Source organism: Salvelinus sp. IW2-2015, linkage group LG10 (genome assembly GCF_002910315.2).
Source record: "Salvelinus sp. IW2-2015 linkage group LG10, ASM291031v2, whole genome shotgun sequence".
Taxonomy (NCBI): domain Eukaryota; kingdom Metazoa; phylum Chordata; class Actinopteri; order Salmoniformes; family Salmonidae; genus Salvelinus; species Salvelinus sp. IW2-2015.
Window position 1 is genome coordinate 13,070,124 of NC_036850.1, and position 12,932 is coordinate 13,083,055.

A 12,932-nucleotide genomic window follows, 5' to 3' on the forward strand; every position below is an offset into this window, starting at 1 on the left:
AACACTAGCCCTCCTCCTACCCACACACCCTGACAACACTAGCCCTTCTCCTACCCACACGCTGCCAACACTAGCCCTCCTCCTACCCACACCCTGACAACACTAGCCCTTGTACTCACACCCTGACAACACTAGCCCTTCTCCTACCCACACCCTGACAACACTCAAACTGAGTCAAACAGGATTTCTGAGGAAAAATAAATGTTGCTGGTCATGTTAATCCTGTAACTTCTTACTCATATAATATTAGTAAAATATTCCCAGTTTGGCCATTCCAGACATGTTAGTATGAAAGAAGGCTATGCTGTGTCACTTATTGTGAACTCCATGGCTGTCTACACCCTGCTTCTCAGCTCCCCCAAACCAACATCTCCATTTCTGGGCCCAGCACCAAATACCTGGGACTCATATTTGTGCTGTCTTCACCAGGTCCACTCAGCATTAGCCAGACTAAACATGGAACTGTCTAGAGCAGACCGTAATAGTCCTGATGATGATTACTGTGATGATGAAGAGGAGGTTGGTCATAATGTTGTTAGGTGTTTGCTTGTTTTTCTTCTCCAGCGCAGCTCCTCTGCATTAGAGCAGCTGTATCATTACAGCTAAATGCCTGGATACCAGAAGGGCTTGTTGTGCATCAGTCAGACTTCTGAAAGTGGATTTGTGGGTGCAGAGCGGTGATTTAAAGCTGCAGGCCAAAGCGCAGTCACGGGTGGAGCAGTACTGTGGGGAGGACAGGACAGAGGACAGTGTTAGACCCAGAGAGGGAGGGAGCTGCCTGTTTGTGTGATGAATCCACCACCACTGTCTGTCTGGTCAATGGTGTTTCTTTTGTAGTGTTATTGTTAGCTTAATCCACACTGGCAGGCAGCACTGAGGTCCAGGTAGACCTTGCTCACCTAGGATGAACCTTTAAAACAAACTGAAGATTGTCCATCTTTTTATAGCAAACAAACGTTCACTTGCATTGTGAACCAGATTGAATCTGTGCGGGCTGTCTACTCTGTGCAACACACGTCTATAATGTGTGCAGATTACACTTCACATTGGTACTCACAAAAGTGCAAGCAATTCCAGGGTCTGTCTCACCCCCAGTGATGCAGTAACACGGACATGTGGGAACCAACGGTTGCGAAGCTGCTGTTGTGTGTGTGTGTGTGTGTGTGTGTGTGTGTGTGTGTGTGTGTGTGTGTGTGTGTGTGTGTGTGTGTGTGTGGGTGTGTGTGTGTTTGGTGTGTCGCATGTGCGTGCTGTTGTTTAAGTAACACTGCAGTGGTGACGTCCCAGTGGTCTGTGGTTCAGTCAGTGTTTGGGGTATAATGGTCCTCAGGCTCTCTCTCGCTCTCTCCTCTCTCTGTCAGTCCGCTGGGTACCCAGTAAAGAGCATTGCCCTCCAGGCAGCCTCCTCTCCTCTCAGCATGAAACCCAGACCATCACAAGTGCTCTGCAAACGGAGTGAGCACATGATAGGCTTTTAAAACCGTGACTGAGTATCCAGCCACCCAGAGACACTCCGAGGTCTACCAAAAGTTCAATCTCTCTGTCAGCCTTTAAAAGAAAATCCTTTCCTTTTGAGTATCGTTTTTCTACCCTGGCGCTGCATACATTACCTCCTGTGGACTTTTACCCTGGTTCGGAATGCTCATTATCATAGTGTTAACCACGTACCCTCATTACCCTAATGATGATAGTGACATTTCTCTCCCTCTCTCCCTGTCTTAGAGCACAGCGATGGAGGAAACTGTAATATGGGAACAGCACACAGTGACCCTTCACAGAGTAAGTGTTTTACCTATCTCCGTTTCTCTCTCTCCATTCCTATGTAGCCTTCTCCATCCCTACATCATCATCCCTCTCTCTGTGCCGGGAAGGCCAGCTGCAGGATCAGGAAGTGTGCTGATGGAACACACAATGGGCCCAGCATACAGATGTCAGGAAGCTGCGGTGAGGAAGAGAGAGCTATGTAGCGTCCTCTTCCTGTGTGTTTCTCTTCTCTTCCTGTTGGCAGCCAGCCCCATGACACTCCAAGATCACAGGGAATACTGTATGTTGTGTAGACTACACATGAACTGGTCTATGTGAGTACRTACGGCTGGGAATTGCCAGTGACCTCACGATATGATATTATCGCGATACTTTGGTACAGATACAATATGTATTGCAATTCTCACGATTCTATATGTATTGCGAGTCGATACTGTGATTTGTATTGCAATTCAATGTTCTGAACATATTGCTTACCATATGTCGGCTGCAGAGGGTTGAGAAAGCCATGAGAAAACATGTGATCAATCATGGAAATGAAAGTGTGCAAAAATAACTAAACCAAATAAAATACTATTGCGATAACTGTCAAAAAGATACGATATGTGGTCAAAAATAATATCCGGATATGTAACCGTAGCATTTTTTCCCCCTGCCCATCACTATTAGTACCCTATATAAATATTTGTCTTTTTTTTTTAAATCCATGGATTTCATAATTTTTTWAATTAGAATTAAAGTTCACTGACCATTGTACACTATGTTGCCAATTGCCAATACTTTTTTTTGTCTGGGTCTCAACTTACTGTTGAGAGTTAGAATAGTAAAATACACAAGGTGCAATTTCTACATGTGGTTGTGCATCAGCAGTTTTTCTCTTGTCATGTCACTGTGATGATCGTCCCATATCCCCCATCACTTGAATTAAAGAAATGATGAATAACCACACACTGACGATGATTTACGGTTGATGAGAAGCKCATTTATTTATTGATAATAATGTGGGTTAGAGATGTCCTCTTGATTGTTGCTGGTCACCTGTAAAAGGTGAGAAACGGTGTGTTTAGAGTGAGTTGGGAGCGCCGGCTGTTAGTTCTGCAGGAAAACTCTTGTTGTGCTGCATCTCCCGGTTTGAATATAGGCTGTTTCTGGTCATACATTAAGTGATCAAAAGTACAATGTYATATTGTTTACTAATTAAAATGTGAAGGTAGATCGTCAGAAATGTGTATGATTACCTTGTATTTCCTCGTTTATTGAAGACGGTTCTGTTCATTTCCTGTTCAGAGAATTGAAGGGCAGGTGGGGTGCGTTAGGGCGCATATCCCCAAAGTCTAGTTATTCATTAACCATGGTTTAGGACAGTTATTGAGATATGTGCTGGTATATATTCAAGTATGTTTATGATCTGAAGGACGTTTAGATTGTAATTCATGTCTTTTGAATGTTAATTGATCAGTGTGTGAAATGCCTTGTTTTCATTGGTCAAATGCACTATGGGTAGGGGTATAAGAACCCTGTATTGTCATTGTTTAAGAGACAGGACAGGGAACAGGTCGGCATGCTGCCGGTTACAGGCATATTTGAAGCCTTGATTTTGTTAGTCACTCCCACTCAGATATCAACATGGCATAAGTCATGGCAAAATGTGTACAATTGCATGAAACTTGCTTCAAAGCAGACCCGTTTTCTCTATGCCCCATGGCAAATGTGTAGAATTACACAAAATTCACTTTTAAAAATGTTTTGCCCGCAAGGTGAGGTGGGCCCCCGAACCAAATCTTGCTTAGGGCCCCCTCGGGGGCCTTTTTCAGGAGCTTTGGTCCCAGGAAAACACCGAATTTCTCATTTGGTCCCAGGCTAAAATAGTTTAACAACCCCTTCACTAGAGCATTGGAAAGCAGAACAACTACTGTAACGAGTAGAATCCCGACAGTGGTGAAGGCATAACTCTGGCACCACCCGCTCCCTTTACAACACCATATTATTATCCCACTTACACTGGTATAGGCCTACCACTTAKATTAGTTTACCCCATGATTGCACTGTAGTAAAGCATGTTATAACAGTTTTGGTGTTTACACCTTTCAATGACATACACTCACAGGACTAGACTAGTGAAACCTCAGGTGACGTGTAGACAAATTGTTGACTGGGATTATCTCATTGGCTGTCTGGAGGAGTGCAATGTTTAATAACATAACAACAACCATAGGAGTTGGCTACACGGCACTAACAGATCTGGGACCAGGCTAGAGGCATGCTGTCAATGTGTGGTTGTGCCAGCGAGCGGATCACCACCACGGTTACTATAAGTGTCTCTCCTCTCAATCTCCAGTCCTGAGTGGCGTCCTGGCCTGGCCATCTGTCAGGAGATCAGGAGTCAGGACAGAGTCAGGCTGGCTGTGATAATGGAGGCTACAGTCAGAGGTGACAGACTGACTAGAGAGGAGAGAGACCTGAGAGCAGATCAGATCACTGTGCCAGACACCTCTCGCTCTCTCTCAGGAGACAACCATGGACATAACACACACTAATCCTATTGCTGTATCTAGGCTACATGAAGGGATGGTTTATAGCTTTTGACTGTGCTTAAATAAAATGACTAGAGTTTAGAGTAGCTGTGTTTTTTTCCTATGTATTAAATCTGCTATACTAACTGAACTGAGGAAGTATGTATCCTTCTACTGTGTACAGTATTATGTTCATCAAGTGCATTCAGGCAAAACTCCCAGATGGATGAAATGAAGAAAACATGCACTGTTGTCCCAGACGTCATTTCTCCAACTTCTGTTGTGTGTGTGTGTGTGTGTGATGTGTGTAGGCCCCAGGGTTTGGGTTCGGCATAGCCATCTCAGGGGGCCGGGACAACCCTCACTTCCAGAGTGGTGAGACTTCCATTGTCATCTCCGACGTCCTGAAGGGAGGCCCAGCAGAAGGACTCTTATCGTAAGTGCAGAAAACAATTTCAACTGAGATTTTCTGTGAGCCTGATTTTTAGTTCAGGACTAGGCTTAATCTGTGTCTGGGTAACCAGCCCTATATGTTACCGCTATGGTCCTGATTTGGGAGTGGTCAATGTAGATCCTGACCGTGATTGAGCGTCCTTGTTTCTCTTCTCCTTCCAGGGAAAATGACCGTGTGGTAATGGTCAACGCGGTGTCCATGGACAACGTAGAGCATGCGTACGCAGTGCAGCAGCTTCGGAAGAGTGGAAAGAACGCAAAAATAGTGAGTTGTTGTATTCCTCAGGGGAATGGACAGCAGGCTAACTTTAACGTTATGGTCCTCCGTCCTCAGCAAGTACATTCCTCTTCTATGAATGCCACCCCAGGGATTTAGACACGTTTCTCACTTCATTGAGTTGATAAGAGMTCATTTGAGGTGGTTGAGAATGATTATCTCTTTCTCCCCCCCCCCCCAGACGATCCGAAGAAAACGGAAGGTTCAGATCCCGGTGTCTCGCCCGGGGGACAGGGAGACTATGTCCGAGCACGAGGAAGAGGACACGGATGAAGACGATGGTTGCGAGCAGCACAGCGGGCCCACCAGCGCCTACGGAGCGGCGAGCGGCGGCACGGCCAGCAGGCGGACGAACGACCGCGAGCGTGAACGCAGCAACAGCAGCCGGCGGGAACATAGTGCCTCGCGAGAGAGGAGCATCTCGCCCCGCTCCGGCCGATCCCAAGGGTCCTCTACACCGTCCCGCCCCGCCAAAGTCACCCTTGTCAAGTCCCGCAAGAATGAAGGTGGGCACCGCAATGTCCAGCTTAGGTTTTCAGCATGAATGATTTCTTTCTGGGCTGGCCAAACCCTCCCCTAACCCGTACGATGCTGGGCCAATTGTGCGCCGCCCCATCTCCCTGTCGCGGTCGGCTGCTACAGAGCCTGGACTCGAACCCAGAATCTCTAGTGGCACAGCTAGCACTGCAGTGTAGTACCTTAAGCCACTGCGCCACTCGGGAGGCCCGATTTTCTTTCCTTTGCATTGTCAGTTTGACCCTACAGTTTTAGGTGTGGTATTGCACAGTACTTTGCTAATATTGTTTTGTTGTTGTTGTTTAAAGTAGAGTATGGTCTGCGTTTGGCCAGCCACATCTTTGTGAAGGACATCTCCCCAGAGAGCCTGGCAGCACGGGACGGAAACATCCAGGAGGGAGACGTGGTGCTGAAGGTGAGAACCAGAGACATGATGGGGCTGGTCGTTATAGACGATGACCTGGAGTGGGAATGTCACCGGTTCAAATCCTGGGACGGGCACACAAAGAAACGGACACTGAGCTGAGATGCAGAGCAGAAATATACTAAGCATAACACTTCACATGAGGCAATATTTTGGGCATGCATTCACTAGTAAGCTAGTGTAAATATTGGAAGGTTGCCAGGGCCTCACAAAGAGTTAGAGAGGGGAGGGATGTACAATGTCATACCTTTACACTGACTTCATCAACACAACACGCCGTTTCACTATGACTTCTAGCCACGCTGTTTATATGTTCCCTCTGAGAGAGATGCCTGTAATGGGACGTCAAAGTTCATTAGTATGCTACTGAGTCCTCAAGCAGGGCCAGGCGTTCCATGCATTCCATCACTCTCTTTTGTTCCTGACTAGTCAGTCGCTGATGGGAAAGATTTACCTCATCACAAGAAGGTACACCCTGGACTCTGACTGTTTTAGTCCACTTCACTATGTTCAAAAMAGACTCCTTGTATAGAACTCGAGTCTTCCAAGTGTAGTAACTATGAAAGCGTGTACAAGAAAGAGGGATAACATGTGGTTGTGGGACTTTAGCCTTCCCATATAAACATTTTAAACAAGGGAGTGGTGATTTCATTTTTATGCAATATTATATGATATGGTCAGTCTCACTGCAAGTGACCATACGTAAAGCACTGTGCATGTGGAACATTTGCTAAAACATATCATACATTTTTAAACGTCATTATAGGTCTTGTACTGTATGGCTTTGGTGTATGTGTGCTGTTGCACGAGTCCAAAGTTAAACTGTACAATGATGAGAATGAATCCTTCCTTAAACAGCCTCTTTTTTTCTCCCAGATTAACGGGACAGTGACCGAGAACCTGTCGTTAATAGATGCTAAGAAGCTGATCGAGAGGTCAAAAGGCAAGTTAAAGATGGTGGTGCAGAGAGACGACAGAGCCACGTTGCTCAACATCCCCGATATGGACGACAGCATTCCTTCCTGCAACAACTCCGACCGAGACGGTGAGATGGAGCTCTGTGCGTTCTCTATAGGACGTTAACCTCAATCAATCTCGTGTTTTAACGACCTCATATTGATTAACACCGTTTTGTTTAGCTCACAATATGGCATGGTATTATGAGGGTGCAATATCCCAGAGATATCTGAAAAGGAAAACTTACTACTTAACCCTTTTTCTATTGATTTCTCTTCTTTTTTTCTTTGCTTTTTTCCTTAGTTTACTTGTCATGGTTCAATCGCCATATTAAACACCACTTTGTTCTAACAGACATTTCAGAACTTCATTCATTGACATCAGACCATTCCAGTCGATCCCATGATCGAGCACGGGGCAGCCGATCCCGCTCCCCTACCCGGTCTGAGCCCTCGGACCCCTCCCGACACTCACCACGGCAGATCAGCAATGGCAGGTAAAGAAAACACACACACACACATATATTACACAATCGTCATGGGAAACACAGTTGTCATACATATCACACAGACACGAACAGCGCTGCAACTCATCATGTTAAATGCATCATGTTAAAGCCCATAAGTGGTTAGTTAGTGTTAATCACCAGCACTTCTAGAGGGCTGTGTATAAATCAATTGATAATGAAGACACAGGATGAATAGAACAGAAATGTGTGGCTCTATAAGCCCAGCAGTGCCATAATGACCTGCTGTAGGGGTCAGAGGTCACAGAGCCGAGCCAGAGGAGAGGATATTGATGCTTTTCCACATCGATGTCCCGTCCCCTGCCCCCCTCCCTATAGCTCACCATATAGTCTCCTTATATACAGTGTCCATAATAACTCATCACAACCTAAAGGAAACCTCCAGCCTGGAATGGTCCAGAGCATCAGTCAGTACAATGATAACTATATATTTGATAAACTGCCTAAATATGAACATTTCCCCCTTTTTCCCAGTCATTTGAATGTCTTGTTTCTTTCCTCTGTTGCACAATTTTCTCTTTCCATCTCCTCAGTTGGAGGCTAAAGTAAGTTTGTGTGGAAAGCAGTGGAGAGATGCAGTAACCGGCTTTGACAGACATGTAGTAGTGGCGACTGGCTTGCCTGCATAGCTGCCTGCGTAGCTGACTAAGTAGATAGTCGCTAGACAGAGAAGTAGACCAGTAGATGAGTTGCCTTGACTGAGCGAGGCTTGACAGTTCCTCTCAGATTGGACAGGAGGCTTGGCGCTGTTAGCCGGGCTGACTGTATGTAGTGTGTTGACGCCAGAGGGGCTGGAGGGAGGGATAGAGCTGTGGAAGGAAAGGCTGCTGCTGGTTTGTGATCACACGGCCTGCCTGCCGTATCACAGCAATTAACCAGGATGAGGATGGATTGCCCAGATGGAGCTCGTGTGTCGAGCGGAAAGGCTCTGAGCCCTGGAGGAGAGGGTCTGTAGAAAGAAAGCCCTGGATTCAAAACGAAACACAACTCAAGTCAAGTGTTCTGCTTTCAACTCTACCATGTCCTCTATGCCCTTTCCTGGTGTGGCTACTTCTGCTGCAGAGCACATGTACGGAGGGTCAGATACCTGAAAAGGCCCTACTCATTTCAGATTCTGCAAGCATTGGTTCTGTCCTTTTTGAATCACAGTGAACAGTCCTATTTATTTGACAGAGATTTCACATAGATGTAGCATCCCGTAGCCCCCTGTAGTTGCTGAGCACTCTGTGTTTGTACCTGTCTTTAGCTCCCTCCTCAGTGCTACTGTAGTGTTTTGTAGACATCCTGATATGATGGCGTTAATGCAGATAAGCAGCTGTACCATTGATCTGAAATGGGAAAACTGACAGCCGGTTGGTTGGTACTTCGTAGCGGTACTGGTCTCTCCTCAATGCTCTGGGTCTAAACCCCAAGCCCTGTCAGCCCATATGGAATCAGATGAATGGCAAATCAACAACTCCGTGGAAAACGTAGTACCCACTTGAAGCAGTGGAGAAAATTGTGTAATGGCTTTAAAGTCAATTCATCATCAGAGGCTGGAATGAATGCCTGGCTAGATAGATGCTAGAAATCTGGAGGGACCAATTGTTCGTGATTTACAGCTGCCTGTTTGTCACCAAGCCACTCCAGTAACCAATTGCCGTAAATCAGCCCCAATATAACTGTCAACAATACTGTGGAATAACAATTCTTGTCTCAATGCAGGAACGCAGGGGCCTTCTTACACAGAATACTCCCACTGTAAGTGTCACAAAAAGACCCTGCCAGTAGTTGTTGAGACCATCCTAGAGGTTAGGCTAGTTCTTAGTTTAGTACTACTGATCTACATCGCTCTTTCTGTCTTGTTTTCTTTCCAGAGTTAGCCTTTAGGTTTGGGGATATTGAATTGGTGTTACTTGTTTTCGTATACATACATAATGAGTAACATAATATATGTTGTATTCCTGAGCCTTGAGCACTTTGTTTTAATGTTGGTAGTCTAGTTCTAAGCCATACTCTGTTTGCGCTTTATGAATGTCAGTCAAGAGGGACTAAATGGTGAGTGTCAGCAGGGATTGGTTATAACCAGACCAGTATGCATGCAGTAGTCATCACAGTATGTATTAGCCAGGCAGGAATTTGACACGCTTCCCACAGAGATTTGCCCCAGAATCAGATGGTTCACAGAGTTGAGGTTTTCTCTATAGTTAAATGTTTCTCTTGTCCCTGTGAGAAAACATTCCCTAATATGCAATCAGGTCGTCATTGTAATCAAGACTTGACTAATTTACTTACCTGTATAAATAAAGGTGAAATAAAAAACGTCTTTGTGAGAGTACCTCATTGAACTGTGAAAATGTTAGTTAGCCTCCTGCATTTGGTTTTGTACGGGATTTTCCTCAAATAACAAAATAAAAAATAGCTGTGCAACTGTCCCATTTTAGATGGGTGTTTTGACAGGGGTTTATGGGAATTAAGAAATTAAAGTATCCCTCTTTGCATGATGCAAAACACGTTTTATCACAGCAAGATTATTGTGTTGCGATGTCCATTTATACAGTGTAACCTTAGATTGATGCCACAGGAGGAAATAAGAAACAGATTGCAGATTTGTGCTTTGGTCCTTGTGTACTGTTGTGTTTAGAAAAGGAGAGCAGAGAGAGAAAGGAGGGANGGATATTTTGGAGGCATTTCTGAACATGGCGCCAATGTAAACTGAGATTTTTTGATATAAATATGCACATTATCGAACAAAACATACATGTATTGTGTAACATGATGTCCTATGAGTGTCATCTGATGAAGATCATCAAAGGTTAGTGATTAATTTTATCTCTATTTCTGCTTTTTGTGATTCCTATCTTTGGCTGGGAAAATGGCTGTGTTTTTTTGGACTTGGCGGTGATCTAACATAATCATATGTTGTGTTTTCGCTGTAAAGCATTTTTGAAATCGGACACGATGGGTAGATTAACAAGATGTTTGTCTTTCATTTGCTGTATTGGACTTGTTAATGTGTGAAAGTTACATATTTCAAAATAATATTTTTGAATTTCCCGCGCTGCCTTGTTGTGGGGGGGTTCCGCTAGCGGAACGTGTGTCCTAGAAAGGTTAAGCCCAGCAGTCCCATAATGACCTGCTGTAGGGGTCAGAGGTCACAGCGAGCCAGAGGAGAGGATATTGATGCTTTTCCACATCGATGTCCCGTCCCCTGCACCCCTCCCTATAGCTCCCCATATAGTCTCCCTATATACAGTGTCCATAATAACTCATCAGAACCTGAAGAAACCCCCCACCACCAGCCTGGAATGGGCCAGAGCATCAGTCAGTACAATGTTAACTATATATTTGATAAACTGTCTAAATATTAACATGTGCTTCATTTCTTCCATTTTCCCAGTCAATTGAATGTCTTGTGTTTTCTTTCCTCTGTTGCACATTTTCTCTTTCCATCTCTTCAGTTGGAGGCTAAAGTAAGTTTGCATGGAAAGCAGTGGAGAGATGCAGTAACTGGCTTTGACAGACATGTAGCAGTGGCGACTGGCTTGCCTGCATAGCTGCCTGCGTAGCTGCCTGCGTAGCTAAGTAGATAGTCGCTAGACAGAGAAGTAGACCAGTAGATGAGGTGCCTTTACAGAGCGAGGCTTGACAGTTCCTCTCAGACTGACTATGTAGCGTGTTGACGCCAGAGGGGCTGGAGGGAGGGATAGAGCTGTGGAAGGAAAGGCTGCTGCTGGTTTGTGATCACACGGCCTGCCGTATCACAGCAATTAACCAGGATGGGGATGGATTGCCCAGATGGAGCTCGTGTGTGTGTCTCTCTCTCTCTCTCTGGCGGAAGGTTCTGAGCCCTGGAGGAGAGGCTCTGTAGAAAAGAAAGCCCTGGATTCAAAACGAAACACAACAGAAGTCAAGTGTTCTGCTTCCAAACTTTACCATGTCCTCTCCTGGTGTGGCTATTTCTGCTGCAGAGCACATGTATGGAGGGTCAGATACCTGAAAATGTCCTACTCATTTCAGATTCTGCAAGCATTGGTTCTGTGTGTTCGTTTTGAATCACAGTGAACAGTCCTATTTATTTGACAGAGATCTCACATAGATTTAGCATCCCCTAGTCCCCTGTTGTACCTTGTCTTTAGCTCCCTCCTCAGTGCTGCTGTACTGTAGTGTTTTGTAGACATCCTGATATGATGGCGTTAATGCAGATAAGCAGCTGTACCATTGATCTGAAATGGGAAAATTGTGTAATGGCTTTAAAGTCAATTCGTCATCAGAGGCTGGAATGAATGCCTGGCTAGATAGATGCTAGATATCTGGAGGGACCAATTGTTAGTGATTTACAGCTGCCTGTTTGTCACCAAGCCACTCCAGTAACCAACTGCCGTAAATCAGCCCCAATGTGACTGTCAACAACACTGTGGAATAACAATTCTTGTCTCAATGCAGGAACGCAGGGACATTCTTACACAGAATACTCCCACTGTAAGTGTCACAATGTCACACAAAAAAACCTGCCAGTTGTTGTTGAGACCATCCTAGAGTTTAGGTTAGTACTTATATGTAGCTCAATAAACTTGTTTTCTTTCCAGAGTTAGCCTTTAGGTTTGGGGATATTGAATTGGTGTTACTAGTCTTTGTGTACGTACACAATGAGTAACATAATACATGTTGTATTCCTGAACCTTGTGCTTTGTATTGATGAGCCTTGAGCACTTGGTTTGAATGTTGCTAGTCTAGTTCGAAGCCATACTCTGTTTGCACTTTATGAATGTCAGGCAAGAGGGACTAAATGGTGAGTGTCAGCAGGGATTGGCTATAACCAGACCAGTATGCATGCAGGACTCATCACAGTATGTATTAGCTATGTAGGATGCCAGGCAGGAATTTGACACACTTCCCACAGAGATTTGCCCCAGAATCAGACGGTTCACATAGTTGAGGTTTTCTCTATAGTTAAATGTTTCTCTTGTCCCTGTGAGAAAACATTCCCTAATATGCCATCAGGTCGTCATTGTAACCAAGACTTGACTAGTTTACTTACCTGTATAAATAAAGGTGAAAGAAAAAAGTATTTGTGAGAGTACCTCATTGAACTGTGAAGTAGTGTTAGTTAGCCTCCTGCATTTAGTTTTGTAAGGGATTTTCCTCAAATAACAAAATAAAGCTGTGCAACAGTCCCATTATAGACGGTTGTTACGACAGTGGTCTGTGGGAATTACAAAATAAAAGTATCCCTCTTTCCATGATGCAAAACACATTTTATCACAACAAGATTATTGGGTTGAGATGTCCATGTATACAGTGTAACCTTAGATTGACACCACAGGAGGAAATAAGAAACAGATTGCAGATTTGTGCTTTGGTCCTTGTGTACTGTTGTGTTTAGAAAAGGAGAGCAGAGAGAGAAAGGAGGGAGGGAGGCAAGGTAAAAGGACAGCACTASGTAGGAATTTATGTTTAGTTGATGTGTTGCCTCTTAACGCCATTCCGCCCAGGGCAGGGAGGGAGGGCACGGGAGATTTA

General features: G+C 44.8%; 1 protein-coding gene across 1 annotated transcript in view; it reads left to right on the forward strand.

Annotated features, from left to right (window-relative positions):
- The window catches only part of LOC111969103 (tight junction protein ZO-1), a 160,234-nt gene that overhangs the window by 108,819 nt on the left and 38,483 nt on the right, over window positions 1-12,932 (forward strand). Inside the window, 7 exon segments of the mRNA XM_070445395.1 lie at window positions 1,723-1,779; window positions 4,589-4,713; window positions 4,893-4,995; window positions 5,189-5,513; window positions 5,832-5,938; window positions 6,824-6,992; window positions 7,259-7,400. Of these exon segments, the coding sequence (XP_070301496.1) occupies window positions 1,723-1,779; window positions 4,589-4,713; window positions 4,893-4,995; window positions 5,189-5,513; window positions 5,832-5,938; window positions 6,824-6,992; window positions 7,259-7,400 (1,028 nt within the window).